Source organism: Engystomops pustulosus, chromosome 8 (genome assembly GCF_040894005.1).
Source record: "Engystomops pustulosus chromosome 8, aEngPut4.maternal, whole genome shotgun sequence".
NCBI lineage: Eukaryota > Metazoa > Chordata > Amphibia > Anura > Leptodactylidae > Engystomops > Engystomops pustulosus.
Window position 1 is genome coordinate 10,131,058 of NC_092418.1, and position 26,308 is coordinate 10,157,365.

General features: G+C 50.2%; 1 protein-coding gene across 3 annotated transcripts in view; it reads right to left on the reverse strand.

Annotated features, from left to right (window-relative positions):
- CDKL4 (cyclin dependent kinase like 4) overlaps positions 1–23,904 on the reverse strand; it is a 51,575-nt gene extending 27,671 nt beyond the window's left edge. Inside the window, exons 1-3 of one of the 3 annotated variants that reach the window (XM_072119663.1) lie at positions 23,699–23,904; positions 13,176–13,362; positions 12,931–13,052 (exon numbers count right to left, since the gene is read on the reverse strand). In XM_072119663.1, the coding sequence (XP_071975764.1) occupies positions 12,931–13,052; positions 13,176–13,343 (290 nt within the window). In that variant the 5' untranslated portion in view covers positions 13,344–13,362; positions 23,699–23,904. Of the gene's footprint in view, positions 1–12,930; positions 13,053–13,175; positions 13,363–23,565; positions 23,588–23,642 lie in introns of those variants that run through there. The other 2 variants (XM_072119661.1, XM_072119660.1) reach the window with 2 other exon arrangements.
- Positions 23,905–26,308: the final 2,404 nt, after the last annotated feature.

Sequence of the window (26,308 nt, forward strand, 5' to 3'; positions counted from 1 at the left end):
CCGGGGAGAGGAGACTGTACAGGGGGGATAACAATCTATTACTCTCTGTTATCAGCCATTACACCCGGGGAGAGGAGACTGTTACAGGGGGGGGGGATACAATCTATTACTCTCTGTTATCAGCCATTACATCCCGGGGAGAGGAGACTGTACAGGGGGGGATACAATCTATTACTCTCTGTTATCAGCATTACACCCGGGGAGAGGAGACTGTACAGGGGGGATACAATCTATTACTCTCTGTTATCAGCCATTACATCCCGGGGGAGAGGAGACTGTACAGGGGGGATACAATCTATTACTCTCTGTTATCAGCCATTACATCCCGGGGAGAGGGAGACTGTACAGGGGGGATACAATCTATTACTCTCTGTTATCAGCCATTACATCCCGGGGAGAGGAGACTGTACAGGGGGGGGATACAATCTATTACTCTCTGTTATCAGCCATTACACCCCGGGGAGAGGAGACTGTACAGGGGGGGATACAATCTATTACTCTCTGTTATCAGCCATTACACCCCGGGGAGAGGAGACTGTACAGGGGGGGATACAATCTATTACTCTCTGTTATCAGCCATTACATCCCGGGGAGAGGAGACTGTACAGGGGGGGATACAATCTATTACTCTCTGTTATCAGCCATTACACCCGGGGAGAGGAGACTGTACAGGGGGGATACAATCTATTACTCTCTGATATCAGCCATTACACCCCGGGGAGAGGAGACTGTACAGGGGGGATACAATCTATTACTCTCTGTTATCAGCCATTACATCCCGGGGAGAGGAGACTGTACAGGGGGGGATACAATCTATTACTCTCTGTTATCAGCCATTACACCCGGGGAGAGGAGACTGTACAGGGGGGATACAATCTATTACTCTCTGTTATCAGCCATTACATCCCGGGGAGAGGAGACTGTACAGGGGGGATACAATCTATTACTCTCTGTTATCAGCCATTACACCCCGGGGAGAGGAGACTGTACAGGGGGGATACAATCTATTACTCTCTGTTATCAGCCATTACATCCCGGGGAGAGGAGACTGTACAGGGGGGATACAATCTATTACTCTCTGTTATCAGCCATTACACCCGGGGAGAGGAGACTGTACAGGGGGGGATACAATCTATTACTCTCTGTTATCAGCCATTACACTCCCGGGGAGAGGAGACTGTACAGGGGGGATACAATCTATTACTCTCTGTTATCAGCCATTACATCCCGGGGAGAGGAGACTGTACAGGGGGGGATACAATCTATTACTCTCTGTTATCAGCCATTACATCCCGGGGAGAGGAGACTGTACAGGGGGGGATACAATCTATTACTCTCTGTTATCAGCCATTACATCCCGGGGAGAGGAGACTGTACAGGGGGGGATACAATCTATTACTCTCTGTTATCAGCCATTACATCCCGGGGAGAGGAGACTGTACAGGGGGGATACAATCTATTACTCTCTGTTATCAGCCATTACATCCCCGGGGAGAGGAGACTGTACAGGGGGGGATACAATCTATTACTCTCTGTTATCAGCCATTACATCCCGGGGAGAGGAGACTGTACAGGGGGGGATACAATCTATTACTCTCTGTTATCAGCCATTACACCCCGGGGAGAGGAGACTGTACAGGGGGGGATACAATCTATTACTCTCTGTTATCAGCCATTACATCCCGGGGAGAGGAGACTGTACAGGGGGGGGATACAATCTATTACTCTCTGTTATCAGCCATTACATCCCGGGGAGAGGAGACTGTACAGGGGGGGATACAATCTATTACTCTCTGTTATCAGCCATTACATCCCGGGGAGAGGAGACTGTACAGGGGGGGATACAATCTATTACTCTCTGTTATCAGCCATTACACCCCGGGGAGAGGAGACTGTACAGGGGGGGATACAATCTATTACTCTCTGTTATCAGCCATTACATCCCGGGGAGAGGAGACTGTACAGGGGGGGATACAATCTATTACTCTCTGTTATCAGCCATTACATCCCGGGGAGAGGAGACTGTACAGGGGGGGATACAATCTATTACTCTCTGTTATCAGCCATTACATCCCGGGGAGAGGAGACTGTACAGGGGGGATACAATCTATTACTCTCTGTTATCAGCCATTACACCCCGGGGAGAGGAGACTGTACAGGGGGGGATACAATCTATTACTCTCTGTTATCAGCCATTACACCCCGGGGAGAGGAGACTGTACAGGGGGGGGATACAATCTATTACTCTCTGTTATCAGCCATTACACCCCGGGGAGAGGAGACTGTACAGGGGGGATACAATCTATTACTCTCTGTTATCAGCCATTACATCCCGGGGAGAGGAGACTGTACAGGGGGGGATACAATCTATTACTCTCTGTTATCAGCCATTACATCCCGGGGAGAGGAGACTGTACAGGGGGGATACAATCTATTACTCTCTGTTATCAGCCATTACATCCCGGGGAGAGGAGACTGTACAGGGGGGATACAATCTATTACTCTCTGTTATCAGCCATTACATCCCGGGGAGAGGAGACTGTACAGGGGGGGATACAATCTATTACTCTCTGTTATCAGCCATTACATCCCGGGGAGAGGAGACTGTACAGGGGGGGGATACAATCTATTACTCTCTGTTATCAGCCATTACATCCCGGGGAGAGGAGACTGTACAGGGGGGGATACAATCTATTACTCTCTGTTATCAGCCATTACACCCCGGGGAGAGGAGACTGTACAGGGGGGGGATACAATCTATTACTCTCTGTTATCAGCCATTACACCCCGGGGAGAGGAGACTGTACAGGGGGGGGATACAATCTATTACTCTCTGTTATCAGCCATTACACCCCGGGGAGAGGAGACTGTACAGGGGGGATACAATCTATTACTCTCTGTTATCAGCCATTACATCCCGGGGAGAGGAGACTGTACAGGGGGGGATACAATCTATTACTCTCTGTTATCAGCCATTACATCCCGGGGAGAGGAGACTGTACAGGGGGGGATACAATCTATTACTCTCTGTTATCAGCCATTACATCCCGGGGAGAGGAGACTGTACAGGGGGGATACAATCTATTACTCTCTGTTATCAGCCATTACATCCCGGGGAGAGGAGACTGTACAGGGGGGATACAATCTATTACTCTCTGTTATCAGCCATTACACCCCGGGGAGAGGAGACTGTACAGGGGGATACAATCTATTACTCTCTGTTATCAGCCATTACACCCCGGGGAGAGGAGACTGTACAGGGGGGGATACAATCTATTACTCTCTGTTATCAGCCATTACACCCCGGGGAGAGGAGACTGTACAGGGGGGATACAATCTATTACTCTCTGTTATCAGCCATTACACCCCGGGGAGAGGAGACTGTACAGGGGGGATACAATCTATTACTCTCTGTTATCAGCCATTACATCCCGGGGAGAGGAGACTGTACAGGGGGGGGATACAATCTATTACTCTCTGTTATCAGCCATTACACCCCGGGGAGAGGAGACTGTACAGGGGGATACAATCTATTACTCTCTGTTATCAGCCATTACACCCCGGGGAGAGGAGACTGTACAGGGGGGGATACAATCTATTACTCTCTGTTATCAGCCATTACACCCCGGGGAGAGGAGACTGTACAGGGGGGATACAATCTATTACTCTCTGTTATCAGCCATTACACCCCGGGGAGAGGAGACTGTACAGGGGGATACAATCTATTACTCTCTGTTATCAGCCATTACACCCCGGGGAGAGGAGACTGTACAGGGGGATACAATCTATTACTCTCTGTTATCAGCCATTACACCCCGGGGAGAGGAGACTGTACAGGGGGGATACAATCTATTACTCTCTGTTATCAGCCATTACATCCCGGGGAGAGGAGACTGTACAGGGGGGATACAATCTATTACTCTCTGTTATCAGCCATTACATCCCGGGGAGAGGAGACTGTACAGGGGGGGATACAATCTATTACTCTCTGTTATCAGCCATTACACCCCGGGGGAGGAGACTGTACAGAGGGGGGGGGGGATACAATCTATTACTCTCTGGTATCAGCCATTACACCCCAGGGAGAGGAGACTGTACAGGGGGGGGGGGATACAATCTATTACTCTCTGTTATCAGCCATTACATCCCGGGGAGAGGAGACTGTACAGGGGGGGATACAATCTATTACTCTCTGTTATCAGCCATTACATCCCGGGGAGAGGAGACTGTACAGGGGGGGATACAATCTATTACTCTCTGTTATCAGCCATTACATCCCGGGGAGAGGAGACTGTACAGGGGGGATACAATCTATTACTCTCTGTTATCAGCCATTACATCCCGGGGAGAGGAGACTGTACAGGGGGGATACAATCTATTACTCTCTGTTATCAGCCATTACACCCCGGGGAGAGGAGACTGTACAGGGGGGATACAATCTATTACTCTCTGTTATCAGCCATTACATCCCGGGGAGAGGAGACTGTACAGGGGGGGGGATACAATCTATTACTCTCTGTTATCAGCCATTACGTCCCGGGGAGAGGAGACTGTACAGGGGGGGATACAATCTATTACTCTCTGTTATCAGCCATTACACCCCGGGGAGAGGAGACTGTACAGAGGGGGGGGGGGGGATACAATCTATTACTCTCTGTTATCAGCCATTACACCCCGGGGAGAGGAGACTGTACAGGGGGGGGATACAATCTATTACTCTCTGTTATCAGCCATTACACCCCGGGGAGAGGAGACTGTACAGGGGGATACAATCTATTACTCTCTGTTATCAGCCATTACATCCCGGGGAGAGGAGACTGTACAGGGGGGATACAATCTATTACTCTCTGTTATCAGCCATTACATCCCGGGGAGAGGAGACTGTACAGGTGGGGGGGGGGGGATACAATCTATTACTCTCTGTTATCAGCCATTACATCCCGGGGAGAGGAGACTGTACAGGGGGGGGGATACAATCTATTACTCTCTGTTATCAGCCATTACGTCCCGGGGAGAGGAGACTGTACAGGGGGGGATACAATCTATTACTCTCTGTTATCAGCCATTACACCCCGGGGAGAGGAGACTGTACGGGGGGGGATACAATCTATTACTCTCTGTTATCATTACTCTCTGTTATCAGCCATTACACCCCGGGGAGAGGAGACTGTACGGGGGGGGATAACTCTCTTATCAGCCATTACACCCCGGGGAGAGGAGACTGTACAGGGGGGATACAATCTATTACTCTCTGTTATCAGCCATTACATCCCGGGGAGAGGAGACTGTACAGGGGGGGGATACAATCTATTACTCTCTGTTATCAGCCATTACACCCCGGGGAGAGGAGACTGTACAGGGGGGGATACAATCTATTACTCTCTGTTATCAGCCATTACATCCCGGGGAGAGGAGACTGTACAGGGGGGGGATACAATCTATTACTCTCTGTTATCAGCCATTACATCCCGGGGAGAGGAGACTGTACAGGGGGGATACAATCTATTACTCTCTGTTATCAGCCATTACATCCCGGGGAGAGGAGACTGTACAGGGGGGGATACAATCTATTACTCTCTGTTATCAGCCATTACATCCCCGGGGAGAGGAGACTGTACAGGGGGGGATACAATCTATTACTCTCTGTTATCAGCCATTACACCCCGGGGAGAGGAGACTGTACAGGGGGGGATACAATCTATTACTCTCTGTTATCAGCCATTACACCCCGGGGAGAGGAGACTGTACAGGGGGGGGGGATACAATCTATTACTCTCTGTTATCAGCCATTACACCCGGGGAGAGGAGACTGTACAGGGGGGGGATACAATCTATTACTCTCTGTTATCAGCCATTACATCCCGGGGAGAGGAGACTGTACAGGGGGGATACAATCTATTACTCTCTGTTATCAGCCATTACATCCCGGGGAGAGGAGACTGTACAGGGGGATACAATCTATTACTCTCTGTTATCAGCCATTACATCCCGGGGAGAGGAGACTGTACAGGGGGGATACAATCTATTACTCTCTGTTATCAGCCATTACACCCCGGGGAGAGGAGACTGTACAGGGGGGGATACAATCTATTACTCTCTGTTATCAGCCATTACATCCCGGGGAGAGGAGACTGTACAGGGGGGGATACAATCTATTACTCTCTGTTATCAGCCATTACACCCCGGGGAGAGGAGACTGTACAGGGGGGATACAATCTATTACTCTCTGTTATCAGCCATTACACCCCAGGGAGAGGAGACTGTACAGGGGGGATACAATCTATTACTCTCTGTTATCAGCCATTACACCCCGGGGAGAGGAGACTGTACAGGGGGGATACAATCTATTACTCTCTGTTATCAGTCATTACACCCCGGGGAGAGGAGACTGTACAGGGGGGATACAATCTATTACTCTCTGTTATCAGCCATTACACCCCGGGGAGAGGAGACTGTACAGGGGGGAATACAATCTATTACTCTCTGTTATCAGCCATTACACCCCGGGGAGAGGAGACTGTACAGGGGGGGATACAATCTATTACTCTCTGTTATCAGCCATTACACCCCGGGGAGAGGAGACTGTACAGGGGGGGATACAATCTATTACTCTCTGTTATCAGCCATTACATCCCCGGGGAGAGGAGACTGTACAGGGGGCGGGGGGGGGATACAATCTATTACTCTCTGTTATCAGCCATTACACCCCGGGGAGAGGAGACTGTACAGGGGGGATACAATCTATTACTCTCTGTTATCAGCCATTACACCCCGGGGAGAGGAGACTGTACAGGGGGGGATACAATCTATTAGTCTCTGTTATCAGCCATTACACCCCGGGGAGAGGAGACTGTACAGGGGGGGATACAATCTATTACTCTCTGTTATCAGCCATTACACCCCGGGGAGAGGAGACTGTACAGGGGGGATACAATCTATTACTCTCTGATATCAGCCATTACACCCCGGGGAGAGGAGACTGTACAGGGGGGATACAATCTATTACTCTCTGTTATCAGCCATTACATCCCGGGGAGAGGAGACTGTACAGGGGGATATAATCTATTACTCTCTGTTATCAGCCATTACATCCCGGGGAGAGGAGACTGTACAGGGGGATACAATCTATTACTCTCTGTTATCAGCCATTACACCCCGGGGAGAGGAGACTGTACAGGGGGGATACAATCTATTACGCTCTGTTATCAGCCAGTACACCCCGGGGAGAGGAGACTGTACAGGGGGGATACAATCTATTACTCTCTGTTATCAGTCATTACATCCCGGGGAGAGGAGACTGTACAGGGGGGGATACAATCTATTACTCTCTGTTATCAGCCATTACATCCCGGGGAGAGGAGACTGTACAGGGGGGGATACAATCTATTACTCTCTGTTATCAGCCATTACATCCCGGGGAGAGGAGACTGTACAGGGGGGGGGATACAATCTATTACTCTCTGTTATCAGCCATTACATCCCGGGGAGAGGAGACTGTACAGGGGGGATACAATCTATTACTCTCTGTTATCAGCCATTACACCCCGGGGAGAGGAGACTGTACAGGGGGATACAATCTATTACTCTCTGTTATCAGCCATTACACCCCGGGGAGAGGAGACTGTACAGGGGGGATACAATCTATTACTCTCTGTTATCAGCCATTACATCCCGGGGAGAGGAGACTGTACAGGGGGGATACAATCTATTACTCTCTGTTATCAGTCATTACATCCCGGGGAGAGGAGACTGTACAGGGGGGATACAATCTATTACTCTCTGTTATCAGCCATTACATCCCGGGGAGAGGAGACTGTACAGGGGGATACAATCTATTACTCTCTGTTATCAGCCATTACACCCCGGGGAGAGGAGACTGTACAGGGGGATACAATCTATTACTCTCTGTTATCAGCCATTACACCCCGGGGAGAGGAGACTGTACAGGGGGGGATACAATCTATTACTCTCTGTTATCAGCCATTACACCCCGGGGAGAGGAGACTGTACAGGGGGGTACAATCTATTACTCTCTGTTATCAGCCATTACACCCCGGGGAGAGGAGACTGTACAGGGGGATACAATCTATTACTCTCTGTTAACAGCCATTACACCCCGGGGAGAGGAGACTGTACAGGGGGGGATACAATCTATTACTCTCTGTTATCAGCCATTACACCCCGGGGAGAGGAGACTGTACAGGGGGGGATACAATCTATTACTCTCTGTTATCAGCCATTACATCCCGGGAAGAGGAGACTGTACAGGGGGATACAATCTATTACTCTCTGTTATCAGCCATTACACCCCGGGAAGAGGAGACTGTACAGGGGGGATACAATTTATTACTCTCTGTTATCAGCCATTACATCCCGGGGAGAGGAGACTGTACAGGGGGGGATACAATCTAATACTCTCTGTTATCAGCCATTACACCCCGGGGAGAGGAGACTGTACAGGGGGGGATACAATCTATTACACTCTGTTATCAGCCATTACATCCCGTGGAGAGGAGACTGTACAGGGGGGGTACAATCTATTACTCTCTGTTATCAGCCATTACATCCCGGGGAGAGGAGACTGTACAGGGGGGATACAATCTATTACTCTCTGTTATCAGCCATTACATCCCGGGGAGAGGAGACTGTACAGGGGGGATACAATCTATTACTCTCTGTTATCAGCCATTACATCCCGGGGAGAGGAGACTGTACAGGGGGATACAATCTATTACTCTCTGTTATCAGCCATTACACACCGGGGAGAGGAGACTGTACAGGGGGGGGATACAATCTATTACTCTCTGTTATCAGCCATTACATCCCGGGGAGAGGAGACTGTACAGGGGGGATACAATCTATTACTCTCTGTTATCAGCCATTACACCCCGGGGAGAGGAGACTGTACAGAGGGGATACAATCTATTACTCTCTGTTATCAGCCATTACATCCCGGGGAGAGGAGACTGTACAGGGGGGGATACAATCTATTACTCTCTGTTATCAGCCATTACATCCCGGGGAGAGGAGACTGTACAGGGGGATACAATCTATTACTCTCTGTTATCAGCCATTACACCCCGGGGAGAGGTGACTGTACAGGGGGGATACAATCTATTACTCTCTGTTATCAGCCATTACATCTCGGGGAGAGGAGACTGTACAGGGGGATACAATCTATTACTCTCTGTTATCAGCCATTACACCCCGGGGAGAGGAGACTGTACAGGGGGGGATACAATCTATTACTCTCTGTTATCAGCCATTACATCCCGGGGAGAGGAGACTGTACAGGGGGGATACAATCTATTACTCTCTGTTATCAGCCATTACATCCCGGGGAGAGGAGACTGTACAGGGGGGATACAATCTATTACTCTCTGTTATCAGCCATTACATCCCGGGGAGAGGAGACTGTACAGGGGGGATACAATCTATTACTCTCTGTTATCAGCCATTACACCCCGGGGAGAGGAGACTGTACAGGGGGGATACAATCTATTACTCTCTGTTATCAGCCATTACATCCCGGGCAGAGGAGACTGTACAGGGGGGATACAATCTATTACTCTCTGTTATCAGCCATTACATCCCGGGGAGAGGAGACTGTACAGGGGGATACAATCTATTACTCTCTGTTATCAGCCATTACACCCCGGGGAGAGGAGACTGTACAGGGGGGGATACAATCTATTACTCTCTGTTATCAGCCATTACATCCCGGGGAGAGGAGACTGTACAGGGGGGATACAATCTATTACTCTCTGTTATCAGCCATTACATCCCGGGGAGAGGAGACTGTACAGGGGGGATACAATCTATTACTCTCTGTTATCAGCCATTACACCCCGGGGAGAGGAGACTGTACAGGGGGGATACAATCTAAAACTCTCTGTTATCAGCCATTACACCCCGGGGAGAGGAGACTGTACAGGGGGGATACAATCTATTACTCTCTGTTATCAGCCATTACACCCCGGGGAGAGGAGACTGTACAGGGGGGGATACAATCTATTACTCTATGTTATCAGCCATTACATCCCGGGGAGAGGAGACTGTACAGGGGGGGGATACAATCTATTACTCTCTGTTATCAGCCATTACACCCCGGGGAGAGGAGACTGTACAGGGGGGGGATACAATCTATTACTCTCTGTTATCAGCCATTACATCCCGGGGAGAGGAGACTGTACAGGGAGGATACAATCTATTACTCTCTGTTATCAGCCATTACATCCCGGGGAGAGGAGACTGTACAGGGGGGATACAATCTATTACTCTCTGTTATCAGCCATTACATCCCGGGGAGAGGAGACTGTACAGGGGGGGGATACAATCTATTACTCTCTGTTATCAGCCATTACACCCCGGGGAGAGGAGACTGTACAGGGGGGATACAATCTATTACTCTCTGTTATCAGCCATTACATCCCGGGGAGAGGAGACTGTACAGGGGGGGATACAATCTATTACTCTCTGTTATCAGGCATTACATCCTGGGGAGAGGAGACTGTACAGGGGGATACAATCTATTACTCTCTGTTATCAGCCATTACACCCCGGGGAGAGGAGACTGTACAGGGGGGATACAATCTATTACTCTCTGTTATCAGCCATTATATCCCGGGGAGAGGATACTGTACAGGGGGGATACAATCTATTACTCTCTGTTATCAGCCATTACATCCCAGGGAGAGGAGACTGTACAGGGGGATACAATCTATTACTCTCTGTTATCAGCCATTACATCCCAGGGAGAGGAGACTGTACAGGGGGATACAATCTATTACTCTCTGTTATCAGACATTTCATCCTGGGGAGAGGAGACTGTACAGGGGGGATACAATCTATTACTCTCTGTTATCAGCCATTACATCCCGGGGAGAGGAGACTGTACAGGGGGGGATACAATCTATTACTCTCTGTTATCAGCCATTACACCCCGGGGAGAGGAGACTGTACAGGGGGGATACAATCTATTACTCTCTGTTATCAGCCATTACATCCCGGGGAGAGGAGACTGTACAGGGGGGATACAATCTATTACTCTCTGTTATCAGCCATTACATCCCGGGGAGAGGAGACTGTACAGGGGGATACAATCTATTACTCTCTGTTATCAGCCATTACACCCCGGGGAGAGGAGACTGTACAGGGGGGGATACAATCTATTACTCTCTGTTATCAGCCATTACACCCCGGGGAGAGGAGACTGTACAGGGGGGATACAATCTATTACTCTCTGTTATCAGCCATTACATCCCGGGGAGAGGAGACTGTACAGGGGGATACAATCTATTACTCTCTGTTATCAGCCATTACATCCCGGGGAGAGGAGACTGTACAGGGGGGGGGGGGGGAATACATTCTATTACTCTCTGTTATCAGCCATTACATCCAGGGGAGAGGAGACTGTACAGGGGGGATATAATCTATTACTCTCTGTTATCAGCCATTACATCCCGGGGAGAGGAGACTGTACAGGGGGGATACAATCTATTACTCTCTGTTATCAGCCATTACATCCCGGGGAGAGGAGACTGTACAGGGGGATACAATCTATTACTCTCTGTTATCAGCCATTACATCCCAGGGAGAGGAGACTGTACAGGGGGGTACAATCTATTACTCTCTGTTATCAGCCATTACACCCCGGGGAGAGGAGACTGTACAGGGGGGGGATACAATCTATTACTCTCTGTTATCAGCCATTACATCCCGGGGAGAGGAGACTGTACAGGGGGGGATACAATCTATTACTCTCTGTTATCAGCCATTACACCCCGGGGAGAGGAGACTGTACAGGGGGGGGGATACAATCTATTACTCTCTGTTATCAGCCATTACATCCCGGGGAGAGGAGACTGTACAGAGGGTTACAATCTATTACTCTCTGTTATCAGCCATTACATCCCGGGGAGAGGAGACTGTACAGGGGGGGATACAATCTATTACTCTCTGTTATCAGCCATTACGTCCCCGGGGGAGGATACTGTACAGGGGGGGATACAATCTATTACTCTCTGTTATCAGCCATTACATCCCGGGGAGAGGAGACTGTACAGGGGGGGATACAATCTATTACTCTCTGTTATCAGCCATTACATCCCAGGGAGAGGAGACTGTACAGGGGGGATGCAATCTATTACTCTCTGTTATCAGCCATTACACCCCGGGGAGAGGAGATTGTACAGGGGGGGGGGGTACAATCTATTACTCTCTGTTATCAGCCATTACACCCCGGGGAGAGGAGACTGTACAGGGGGGATACAATCTATTACTCTCTGTTATCAGCCATTACACCCCGGGGAGAGGAGACTGTACAGGGGGGATACAATCTATTACTCTCTGTTATCAGCCATTACATCCCGGGGAGAGGAGACTGTACAGGGAGGATACAATCTATTACTCTCTGTTATCAGCCATTACATCCCCGGGAGAGGAGACTGTACAGGGGGGGATACAATCTATTACTCTCTGTTATCAGCCATTACATCCCGGGGAGAGGAGACTGTACAGGGGGGATACAATCTATTACTCTCTGTTATCAGCCATTACACCCCGGGGAGAGGAGACTGTACAGGGGGGGTACAATCTATTACTCTCTTTTATCAGCCATTACATCCCGGGGAGAGGAGACTGTACAGGGGGGATACAATCTATTACTCTCTGTTATCAGCCATTACACCCGGGGAGAGGAGACTGTACAGGGGGGGGGGATACAATCTATTACTCTCTGTTATCAGCCATTACACCCCGGGGAGAGGAGACTGTACAGGGGGGGGATACAATCTATTACTCTCTGTTATCAGCCATTACATCCCGGGGAGAGGAGACTATAGGAAAGGGGGTGGTTTACTGCACTGTTGGAATGACAGAATTTGGCACCATGCTGACAGTCTCCCTATGTGATGAGGGGTGTGGATGTACCCGTTGGGGTGTCTTTCCAGTTCATTAAGGACAGTGTGATCACAGTATTCGAAGACCAGATGTAGCTTCCTCTTCCTCCGGAATACCTCCAGCAGGTTCACCAAGTTACTGTGCTTCAGTTGCTGCAAAACATGAAATCAGTCAGGAACTTCTAGAACTTCTTCCCTAGAAACCACCAGTATGGAGTCTATAGATTTCTATAATTCATCACTGAGCTGTTGTTTACCCTAAGGTTGTGACCTCACCTTTAACATCCGGATCTCGCGCAGCGCAATCTTTTTAATGACAGGATCATCCTCCGATTCCACAAACTTCTTGATGGCCACCACCTGTCCTGTCTCCTTATTCCGACACTTGAAGACGACTCCATATGATCCTTCACCAATTTTGGCCAATTTCTCATACTTCTCCATCCCCGGACCCGAGGTCAGTCTGTAATTATTTATAATGTGTTCTTTAGAAACCCTGCTGACTGTTTCCACAAACTAATAGTAGAATAGTGAGTGCAGCTCTGGGATATAATACAGGATGTAACTCAGGATCAGTACAGGATAAGTAATGTCATGTATGTACACAGTGACTGCACCAGCAGCAGAATAGTGAGTGCAGCTCTGGGGTATAATACAGGATGTAACTCAGGATCAGTACAGGATAAGTAATGTCATGTATGTACACAGTAACTGCACCAGCAGCAGAATAGTGAGTGCAGCTCTGGGGTATAATACAGGATGTAACTCAGGATCAGTACAGGATAAGTAATGTCATGTATGTACACAGTGACTGCACCAGCAGCAGAATAGTGAGTGCAGCTCTGGGTATAATACAGGATGTAACTCTGGATCAGTACAGGGTAAGTAATGTCATGTATGTACACAGTGACTGCACCAGCAGTAGAATAGTGAGTGCAGCTCTGGGGTATAATACAGGATGTAACTCAGGATCAGTACAGGATAAGTAATGTCATGTATGTACACAGTGACTGCACCAGCAGCAGAATAGTGAGTGCAGCTCTGGGGTATAATACAGGATGTAACTCAGGATCAGTACAGGATAAGTAATGTCATGTATGTACACAGTGACTGCACCAGTAGCAGAATAGTGAGTGCAGCTCTGGGGTATAATACAGGATGTAACTCAGGATCAGTACAGGATAAGTAATGTCATGTATGTACACAGTGACTGCACCAGCAGCAGATAGTGAGTGCAGCTCTGGGGTATAATACAGGATGTAACTCAGGATAAGTACAGGATAAGTAATGTCATGTATGTACACAGTGACTGCACCAGCAGCAGATAGTGAGTGCAGCTCTGGGATATAATACAGGATGTAACTCAGGATCAGTACAGGATAAGTAATGTCATGTATGTACACAGTGACTGCACCAGCAGCAGAATAGTGAGTGCAGCTCTGGGTATAATACAGGATGTAACTCTGGATCAGTACAGGGTAAGTAATGTCATGTATGTACACAGTGACTGCACCAGCAGCAGAATAGTGAGTGCAGCTCTGGGGTATAATACAGGATGTAACTCTGGATCAGTACAGGGTAAGTAATGTCATGTATGTACACAGTGACTGCACCAGCAGCAGAATAGTGAGTGCAGCTCTGGGGTATAATACAGGATGTAACTCAGGATCAGTACAGGATAAGTAATGTCATGTATGTACACAGTGACTGCACCAGCAGCAGAATAGTGAGTGCAGCTCTGGGGTATAATACAGGATGTAACTCAGGATCAGTACAGGATAAGTAATGTCATGTATGTACACAGTGACTGCACCAGCAGCAGAATAGTGAGTGCAACTCTGGGGTATAATACAGGATGTAACTCAGGATAAGTACAGGATAAGTAATGTCATGTATGTACACAGTGACTGCACCAGCAGCAGAATAGTGAGTGCAGCTCTGGAGTATAATACAGGATGTAACTCAGGATCAGTACAGGATAAGTAATGTCATGTATGTACACAGTGACTGCACCACCAGCAGAATAATGAGTGCAGCTCTGGGGTATAATACAGGATGTAACTCAGGATCAGTACAGGATAAGTAATGTCATGTATGTACACAGTGACTGCACCAGCAGCAGAATAGTGAGTGCAGCCCTGGGGTATAATACAGGATGTAACTCAGGATCAGTACAGGATAAGTAATGTCATGTATGTACACAGTGACTGCACCAGCAGCAGATAGTGAGTGCATCTCAGGTGTATCTCGTTACCTCGTTAGCTGTCTGTTGCTGTGAGAGGCTGTGTGCTGCTGCTGCTCCTGAGCTCCAGGGAAAACCACCTCCACCTGGGGCCTGCTCTCTCCTCTCCCAGGGAGGGAGTGGGTTTCCAGGCATGAGCCAGGGCAGCAAGTCCCAGGCTCCTGCTTCCCGGTCTAGGCCGGCGGGAGGCAGGGGTAGCCAGGAACCGGCCAGCGCTGCGGAAGCCTTGGGGGTAAGAAGATCTGCAAGGAACAGCAGCAATGCTGCTCCAAGTACCCCCAGGCCAGCTAAGGCATCAAAAAGCACCAAAACCCCAGGAAAGCTGGATACCTCGGGAAAGCTGGGTACCAAGGAAAAGCTGGATACTGCGGGAAAGCTGAGTGCTCAGGGAGGTGAGGCTGACCTCAGTGAAGAGGGCTGGGGAATGCTGAGGACCCGGGAGTCTATTTCCAGCTATGCCTCCCGGGCTCTGGGCCACCTCTCTGAGTACGAAGAAGCCAGCAAGACGGTGAGGAGACTGCGGGAGGAGCTCAGGTGCGCCCATGCCAGGGCAAGCTCTGCCCAGAAGAGGAGGAAGGAGCAGATTCTGGCAGAGATATCCAGGCTCCAGACTGACATCCAGGCCTTGGAGGAGAGGAAGGCTTACCTGCTGGAGAGGAGCGGTCCGTTTAAAGAAAAAATTCTTAATGATGAGCGGTTCCGGGAGATGGAGGAGGAGAAGCAGAGGCGGCTGATGGGGCTTCAGCCTGAGAGTCAGACGGAGGAGGAAAGTCCGGTGCCATACAGTGGGCCCCCTGCAGGACAAGCGGCTATGTCATCTGGCTGCGGTTCTGCCGGCCCGGGTGAGGATAGTGACAGCCACCAGGGAGGGGCGCTGATGGAGGAGATCCGACAGCTCGAGTCCCCTGTGCACCTCCAGGACTTTACTTTTGGAGACGATCTGCCGGAGGATGCACCGGGGGGCAGCAAACCACGAAAGAAGAAGACCAAATCCGTGGAAGTGGTGAGTCTAGTCTACAGCCCCCTCCCCGTAAAACCCGAGTCGGCCGCAGGGTCAGCTCACTGTGCGAGCCCCGTTACCCAGCCCAGCACGGGTCCTGCAGTGGACTCAGTGCCAGGGAGCGGGGAGATTACAGGTGTGACATCTGATGTGGCGATGGGCTCCGTCTCTGTTTGTGGTAACAGTGGGGGAGCAGGGGAGGCATCGGCCGCAAGGCCGGACAGTAAGGGCGGCTCGGCAGTGGCGATACCATCCAAATCCAGTGCTGTGGTGCGTCCCCCGGTGGAAGGGGGGGATAGCCCGGCACTGGTGGCAGCTTCCGGTGCCTCGGCGCCTCTTCATGCTGTTGCCACTGATCACTTGGTTATGGGGCGGCGGCAGCGTGGAGGGGTCGCTGAGGCTGAGGGCTCCGAACCTCCCAAACCTAAACCTAAAGTCCTGTTTTGTGTCGGTGTTGGAGATAGTCTGCAGACGAGTGCTGAGGAAGGTGGGGATCAGCGGCGCCTCACACCGGCCAAAGATCAGCGGCGACTCTTACCTTCCCCTAAGAAAAGTAAAATAACATCTGCTACCGATGATGCGGAGGGCACAAGTGTGACACAAGTCGGGGTCCCCTCTGGGCGATGCTCGGCGAGGGGACCCCCGTCCCTTGTGCCTGAAGATGCGGAGGTGGTCATGTCCCCTAATGTTGTTGCTGGTCCAGCCAGTGTGAGTGGAGTCAGTAATGTTGTGGTGGATAATGTGAATGGTGTGAGTGGTGCTGAATCTTTTCCAGCTTTGGGGGTGGGTGATGGAGTGACTGGTGGTGTGAGTGGCGCGGCTGAGTGTAACATGCAGGTGGGTAGTGTTAATGTGGTGGGTGCAGGGGTTGGTCCGGTTGCTCCCCCAGTGGCGGCCCCTATTAAGAGCTATGCCAGTGTCGCTGCTGGGGGAAGTAGGGTTCCATCATCCTCGTCTCTGGGCTCTGGGGACGGCTTTTTGCAACGGCGCCTCCTGCAGGCCTTACAGAAGGGTGAAAGGACGATCAATGTAGCGGGGCAGGAGGTTGATTTGTCGTTTTGGATAGAGAGGCACGGCCTGTCTGCCTTCCGAGAGCAAAGAGGCAGGGAGACATCATGGTCGCTCCCGACAACCGGGCCGGGTGCTAACCGTAGGAATGTGGCAGTGATGTGTGTCCCCCTCGGGCACGGGTAGTTGAGCTGCTGCTGAAGATGGACTTCAAGGCGGCTGACATCTTTGCCTTGATCCATCCCTATGGTACATCTGAGTTTGATATCAGCTTTGTTCGGCCGGAGGGGCTTGAGCTCTTCTGGTCCAACTATGAGCTGAGATACAACGAGCCCGAGTGGCGGGACTTTGCTGTGCAAGCAGTGTCCCGCCAGAGCGAACTCAAGAAAGTGACCGTTCTTACCCGTAACGAATCATTATCTTGCTTTGACATCATGACCTGGATGAATCGTTATGGAGAGGTACTGGGAGTACCCGAGAAAAATCGAGACGAGTTTGGTATCTGGTCAGGGGCCTGGACCTTCATGGTAAAGTTGAGGCGTTCAGGTAACTCAGTCGCCCACATCCCTTCATCAGCCTTCCTGGGGAGGGATCGGATCCTGATCTTCTACCGGGGGCAGCCTAAGCTGTGTCACAGGTGCGGTGACCCCACACATTTCAGCGCAAACTGCACCGTGCAGAAGTGTGCGTTGTGTGGGGGTGTCGGCCATCTCGCTGCATCCTGTACAGGGCAGATTAGGTGTAACCTGTGTGGTGATCTCGGTCACCCGTACAGTCGTTGTCCTCTTTCCTTCGCTAATGCGGGCTCAGCCTCAGCGGATGAAAGCCATGAGGCGGAATCTGCTGGGGAGGGGACTGGCAGAGGCAGAGGAATGGAGGGGCCAGGGAAGAAAGACAGGAAAAAGACGCCTGCCCAGCTAAGGCGTCTAGAGAAGCGTCAACAGGAGAGAGAGCGGGGGGAGTCTCGGGCTGCTGGGACAACCTCTGGCGCTGTCCTGGAGACCACACCTGTCGCTGAGGCCCCAGGGGATGATGTACTGGATGAGGAGGTCAGGAGGATCGAGAGAGAGGAAGGTGCCACGTCCTCAGACTCCTCCCATTATGAGAGTATGGATGAGGATAATAGGGCGTGGCTAGAGGAAAAGCGTAAGCGTGGCGCCAAAAAGAAGAAAAAGGGTAAAAAGAAGGGAGGTGTAAGATCTTCTCCCACCCTGACTAAGGTACCCAAGGAAGGAGCAACCGACCCCCCGCTGGTCTAACTTTCAAATCGATTCCTGGCCCTGGATGGAGCCTCTCCTGCCGATGGAGGGGCTGAGGGTGAAGGGCCAGAGGTGGCAGAGCCTGCAGGGGGTGCCGAGTCTCCCCCTGGGGAGTCAGGGTCCTCAGGAGGGGAGACTGGCCCAGAGTCTGGAGACGAGGATGAGGGGGCAGGTCCTGGATCTGCCCCTGAAGCATCGGAGGTGCGGGAGATGGACACCACAATATGTCTAAAAAGGGGGTGTTCATTTCCCGAGGGTGGTGGTAAGATGGGTAAAAAGAAAGCCGTCTAACTCAATCACTCATGATGGCGGCACCCACTCCGTTGACGCTGGCTTCCATTAATGTCGCCAGCATTAAGTCTGATGCGGCTAGATTTGCGGCCTTTGATTTTCTCGGCCGTGTTGAAGCCGACATTTTATTTTTGCAGGAGACCAGGCTACCAGATTTGGCGGCTGTGTTTAAAGCTAAGAGGGAATTCCTATTGGTCTCTTGCGGCCGAGCCGTATAGCGGAGTGGCGGTCCTTTTTACCGCACCGGTAGAATGCCGACGAGTTATTGAGTTAGAAATGGGGAGGTGCCTGATCCTGGATGTCCTCATGAAGGGACAAGAACTTCGTCTTATTAACATCTATGGTCCCCAGTCCAAGTGGGACAGGAAGTGTCTCTTTATGAGGATCAAGCCCTACCTTTTTACAAGTCGGCAGGTGGTCTTTGGAGGGGACTTCAATGCTGTCACGAGGTCCCAGGATAGGGGAGGTTCCAGAGACAAGCTGACTTATGATAGCGTCGCTCTTAATAGCATAGCCAGTGAGGCTCGCCTGGTGGATGTCCACATCCGGCACACCCCAGGCCACGCGGGGTTCACCTATTATAGGGGTAGCTGCAGGTCTAGAATAGACAGGTTTTATTTAAAGGAGGAAGCCATTTCTTCAGCAGTGTCCGTTGTTGAGGTGGAGTTCTCCGACCACTGTCTAATTTTGTTTTCTCTGAATGTTACAGAGACCCCCGGATGGGAAGAGGCTATTGGAAGCTCAATTCGTCTCTCCTGGAGGAAGCGGAGATCAGACAATCCTTTGAGGACTTTCTTCAGAGCCAGGTACCTTTGCTGGGCCTTTGTAGCAGTAAGTCAGAGTGGTGGGAGATGCTCAAGAAAAGGGTGGCGAGATTCTTCCGCCAGCTCTCGAGCCTCAGGAGCCTGGACAGGTACCGCCTGTATCAGGGCCTGAGGAGGAAACTCGAGCATCTCGTCTCGACTGGAGGTAGTCGTGAGGACGTCTCCAGAGTGAAATCCTTGCTGAAGAGGTGTCAGGATGATAGACACGCATCTTTGGTTTTTGAGAGGGATTACGGGAAATACCGCTCGCCCGACCCTTACAGAAACTGCAAGATGTCAGTGAATGGTAAAGTTGTCACGGGACTGGTTGACAGTACGGGATCCCTGAAAAGGTCCAGATCAGGGATTCTGGAGGTCGTCAGATCCTTCTACTCACACCTCTTGGGCAGGAAGGATCTAGATCGGGATGTGATGTCGGCTTTCCTGGCTGAAACTGTCCCTGAGCCAGGAGTAGACCCCTCTCTTGATGTTTTGACCGAAGTGATCAGGGAAGAGGAAGTCAGCCTGGCGATTGAAGGGCTCGCCCTCAAGAAATCGCCGGGTCCGGATGGCTTAACATCTGAGTTTTATAAGACCTTTAAGGACGCCTTGGTTCCCCTCTTGACTGAGGTATTCAATGAGTGTCTTTCCTCGGGCGCTCTGCCGAAGTCAATGAGGAGGTCTGCCCTGATCATCCTGTCAAAGGGTAAGGACCGATCTCGTATTGAGAACTGGCGTCCCATAGCGCTTCTCAATACGGACAGAAAGGTTTTGGCAAAGGTGCTGTTTAATCGGCTGGTGCAGTTTGCACCCCGGCTCCTTTCGGGGACCCAGCACTGCTCTGTTCCAGGCTGCAGTACATTTAGTGCTGTGCTTTGTGTCCGGGAGGCAGTGGAGCAGGGCAGGGCTGGTAACTGGAAGGGGTACTTGCTGTCCTTGGATCAGGCAAAAGCGTTTGATCGGGTTAACCACGAGTACCTCTGGTCTGTCCTTCTGAGGTATGGCCTGCCGGGTGGGTTTGTCAATTGGCTTAAGGTTTTGTACGCAGGGGCAGAGAGTTTCCCGCTTGTGAATGGTTGGATTGGCCGCTCTTTTGAGGTCGGGTCTGGTGTTCGCCAGGGTTGTCCTCTGAGCCCACTACTGTACGTGTTCGCGATTGACCCATTCCTTAGGAGGGTTGATCGTGGCCCGTTGGTGGGAGTCGGGATGGATCGGGCAGCACCGGAAGCCACTCTTAGAGTGGTAGCGTATGCCGATGATGTCACCGTTTTCGTGTCCTCGGGAGGGGAGGCTCAATGGGAGATGTCAGAGGTTGACCGCTACTCGGAGGCTTCTGGGTCCAAGATCAACCGGGATAAGTGTGAGAGTCTCTGGCTGGGAGAGGGAGGTCCAGGCTTTGATCTCCCGGACACTCTTCCAGGGCCCCAGGACTCTGCCAAAGTTCTCGGCATCGAATTTGGCCAGGGGGATTACCCCATGCAAAACTGGGACGGCAGGCTTAAGATCGCCGCTCAGAAGGTGGACCAGTGGAAGGGTTGGTCTTTGACCCTCAGAGAAAGGGTTAACCTGATCAAAACTTACCTGCTCCCATTGCTGATATATCTGGGCAGTGTGTGCATGTTGCCAGAACCCCTCTGGACTCGGGTCTACAGTCTGTTCTTCCAACTGTTATGGGGGAATAGACTGAACCTTATCAAGAGGGAGGTTACTTACCGCACGAGGAGACAAGGAGGGTTGTGTATGGTCAACCCTGTGGTGTTCCTAGTGAATACCTTTCTTAAGATCAATGTTGCAAACCTTTGGAAAGAGAGGGCTCCTCCGTGGGTATACTCCTGCAGGGGATGGTTTCGGCCTTTCTTCCAGGAATGGGAGACAGGAGGGCGAGTGAAGGATCTCCGTACACCACATGGGCATCTTCCGGCTTACGCTACCCCGGTTCTGAAGGTGATTCGCCGGTGGGGTCTGGGAATGTGGGAGATCAGGACCATGTCGAGGAAACTCCTTGACAAAAGGGTTCTGTTTGCCCGTTTCCAGAAGCCTCTGGCCCTCAGGGATTGCCCAAGTCGGGATCTGGGGGTGGGTTTGAGTTTATTGAATTCCATCAGGATCCCATTGAAGTTTTGGGACGTGACTTGGCGCTGCTTCCATGGAAAGCTGTGTGTGAGGGACAATCTGAAGTGTAGGAGCTCTGAGGAAAGGGGTTGTCCCCGGGAGGAGTGCGGTGGCCTGCTGGAGAGCATGGACCACTTCCTGCTTCATTGTCCCTTTAACACAGAGGTGTACAACCGGGTGGGCGCTTCCATCCATTGGCCCGGGTTGGCCGGTCTCTCCTATGCGGAGTGGGCCTATGGAGCATTCAGAGGCCTGGGTGGCCGGGACCGATGCACGTTATTTCTAGTCAGTCTAGTGGTCAGGTACCACACGTGGAACGCACGGTGTTTAGTTTCGACGCAGCGTAAAATCCTCCCGGTGGATGAGGTGGTTAGGAACATTCTGGGTGACCTGGTGAAGGTGCGCTCTCTGGAGTATGAGAGGCTGGGCACGGGGAGGGCCTCTCTCCTTTGCAGGGGGTTCTCCTTTAGTGTCCCTTCGTCTGTCGTCTCCTCTCCTGGTGTTAGGGCTGATGCTGCACAGTAGATTTTTGTTTTGTATCTGGGCATGTAGTGATGTAGGGCTTGCAGGCACCGAACCTGGGCTTTATGTGGTTTTGATTGATGTTGTTGAGATTTTATTTGTATTCTGTTTTCTTTATGTTGTGTTGTAAATACTGTATATATTGTATATAGTGGGGTTTGGGACATAGTGTTAGGTTGGGAGGGGGGTGATGGTGGTGGGACTTATGAACGACCCTGGGCACTGGTCTGGACTACTTAACGCAAACTTTGGACGTTAGACCAGTGTCTGGGGGGAAGGGGAGGCTGTGGGCGAGGGATTTAGTTTAGTGTAGTGTTGTGTGTATTTGTTATTATATATTTGAAGAAAAAAAAAAAAAAAAGGGTGTGGGATGTGATCTGTGTGGGGTGGTTTGTTAGGGGGTGTGGGGTGGGTTTATGTATATTTATGGTCATTTTTGTTTATTTGTGGGTGTGGCTTGTGTTTGTTTATTGGTTTGGTTTAGGATGTAATAATCGGTTGGGTGGGGGTTGTGGTATTTGGTGTTTATTAATTTTGGTGTATTTTAAGTATTGTTTTTGCTAGGTATGAATGGGGCTGGACCAGCAGGTAAGACATTGTATATATTTTGTATATATTGTATATTATGTTTGGTTTGTATTGTTATGTTTTTTACTTTTATATAAAATAAAAGATCTACAGGATGTAACTCAGGATAAGTACAGGATAAGTAATGTCATGTATGTACACAGTGACTGCACCAGCAGCAGAATAGTGAGTGCAGCTCTGGGGTATAATATAGGATGTAACTCAGGAGCAGTACAGGATAAGTAACGTCATGTATGTACACAGTGACTGCACCAGCAGCAGAATAGTGAGTGCAGCTCTAGAGTATAATACAGGATGTAACTCAGGATCAGTACAGGATAAGTAATGTCATGTATGTACACCGTGACTGCACCAGCAGCAGAATAGCGAGTGCAGCTCTGGAGTATAATACAGGATGTAACTCAGGATCAGTACAGGATAAGTAACGTCATGTATGTACACAGTGACTGCACCAGCAGCAGCAGCAGAATAGTGAGTGCAGCTCTGGAGTATATAACATGATTCTCTCCTCCCTCTTGGCTGTGAATATTTCCAGATTGTATCAGACTAATAATGTATAAGACATCAGTAAACATGTAACATTCTCCCTGGGATTTCCAGGAACACATAGATAAATATAGATGAGATGTATGTAGTGGATGCAGTGGATTCCTATACCTCGTACCTCGCACGTATCTGCTAATCTCAAGTCAATATTTACTAGGGCTCAGCGCAGACCGCAGGCGGCACGACTAGTGACAGATATGTGATGGTTATCACTATACAGGGGGCAATAATAATATATTTCTTAGGACCAGGGCCCACCCTCTACCACATGTGCTCCCTGGTCTCAGGAGCTTACAATCTACGGCTGATGGCGGGGCTCAGTAACTCTACGTTTGAACAGATGTCCGAGGAAAGGGATATGAAATACGTCACCGCAGACTGAAGTGATGTCAGGAGAGGGCGAGATATTCCCAGGATCCCGGAGTCACCTGTTGCATTTCCAGAGCCCGGCAGCCTCATACAATCCCCCACCGCTAGTAATAGGAGTCTATGTGTTGCTGGGGACAACCATTCACAGGCCGTGAGGATAGCGGCAGGGCCCGGCCTCCTCTGCTATTTGTTTGCATTCATGGAGGTGTTTCCATGGTGACAGCAGAGAGCCCGAGGCCTAGTGACTAGGCCGTACTACTACTACCACCCCCCTCATGTCACTGCAGCTGTGTATTTGTATATATGCAGTCTATACACAGAGGACCTGAGTCATATGACGAGTGTGAACGTGTCTTTACAGGATACTGCAGCCATCCAGGACTACAACTCCCAGCCCAGCACTATCACAGTCTGCTGGGAGTTGTAGTACCACACGCTCCTCCACAAAGAGTCCCCCATGTCTATTGCGACTGGTAGCAGCCTTCTGCCGGTCAGTAGGGGGCGCTGCACCCACATATTAAAGATGGAAGGGACTGCCATCTTGGTAGTCACCCGGCTTTCCCAGCTAATGTACAGGGGGAAAACCCAGAACACCCTTTTATTTCAGAAACAATAGGGAAATTACATATCTGAATTCCTCAGCAAGCAATGGGTGCGGGTGCTCATATCATTTATGCTTCGTCTCCAACATGGCCGCCATCTTAAATGTGGCTATATTGGATCAAGGGCAAGTTCTTCTTATTGGAAGGTGGTCATGTTACGTATCAGAGACCAGAATTGTCTCAGATATTGATCTCTGCAATCACATCAGCAATATCTCTTGTGGATCAAAAGTCATGAACACATCATGGGGCATATTTACTAAGGGCCGGGTGCAAGTTTTATGTCGGATTTTGCACGTTCTTTTAGGTGCGAACTACTTGGACAGGTATTTAAGAAGTGTCAGCGCCACATTTGTGTTGCACGTGACCGTTTTGTGTCACAGCTGCAATATTGCAGGGGCACTGGGTACTCAGTCGGACCAAGCACCAGATTTATCATGCAAAGTCTGACAGAAATGTGTTGCACGCCCTATGGGGCACATTTACTTACCCGTCCTGTTGACGCCGCCGATCCGGAATGTTGGACGAAGATTCGGGTCTGCCGCGATTCACTAGGATTGTGCGTCCAATTTCCTGCATGTGTCGCTTTCCCCGCTGAGGTCCGCCGGAGTTCACCTTCTTCTTCCCGGTGCATGTGAGTGATGATCTTGCAACACAATTTGGTTTTTAAATTCCGCTGTTTGTCCGAATCAGTCGGGTTGTCCGACGTCCACGCCCCCCGATTCGTGTCGCATACAAGCCAACGCCGATGCGCCACAATCCGATTGCGTGCACCAAAAACTCAGGGTAATTCAGGGCAAAACTGTAAAAAGTTGGAAATCCCGTTGAAAATGCGTCCTATGAAGCCTTAGTAAATGTGCCCCTATGTTACAGGTGCAACAAGAAAAAGTGGTGCCCTCTGTCGGGGCAGTGTAGGGGGCACCGGATTCATGAAGAAAGTGCGCCAGAAATCCTGAATCTGGCACCCCCTGCACACTACACAGGACACTGCACATAGTATACACTGCACATAGTGGACACTTCACTGTTTTTAGTAAATGTTGGCCCATGAATGTTCAGCACAGCTATGTGACGTGGTGCTGGTCCACGGTGCTGAACACAGAGCTGATAGCACTGGACCCAAGCTTTATGAACCAACATGAAAATCTCTGGAGAATCTCTGTGCTGAATGTCCTAAGACATACACAAGGCCTCTCCATGACTCTGTAATGACGCTATGTATCAGTATAAAGAAAAAACAGGTTCCATCATTCATCAGTCCTGATGTCCACAGGATGACGGCCGAGTTTATATCGACCTCTCTGACCTTTCACCTGATCTTGGAGGACCTCGCTATGGCACCTGACGTGGAGTCCCTCTACCACAGCATCTTACATGATATCTGAGGAGGGTCCTTGAGGTGTTCAGAACTTTTATATCACTTTTGCTTCTCCGTACAGAAATTGTTCTCAAGCAAAATGTTTGACCTTCTGCAAACATTTGTTTGGGACAGCGATGGGCACCGACTGTACCCCAATCTTTACCCATTTGGTGAAAGTTGATTTTTGGCATGTATTGTTGACTTTTCTGTCTATTATTCTATCCCCATGGGAAAGCAGTGTCAGGTCTATAGTGGTTTAGACCCAGCTTTCCCGTGCTTTGGACTCTTGTTACACAACCTAATAGGAATGTAGAGTATATCACCGTAAAAGCTTCAGTAATCGACCACAAGATTGCTAGAGCTTTTATTTGGAACAGAGGAAATGTGCAGCAACTTACTGCAGAGAGCACAGCAGTGTGAGGACACCCCCCAGGGCACTTGAGAAAGCTACACTCCTGAAATATAAATCTGTATTTCATAGTCCTGCTGCTACTAACAACATACACAGAGGTATGATTACACATACCGAACACTGGTTGCAGAGAGCACAGCAGTGTGAGGACACGGCCCCAGCGCTACAATATAAATCCATAATTCACAGTCCTGCTGCTACTAATACTACTGGTTGCAGGGAGCACAGAGCACAGTAGTGTGAGGACTATACTTACCACATGGTCACACTGGCTGACGGGATCCCTTTACCTGTC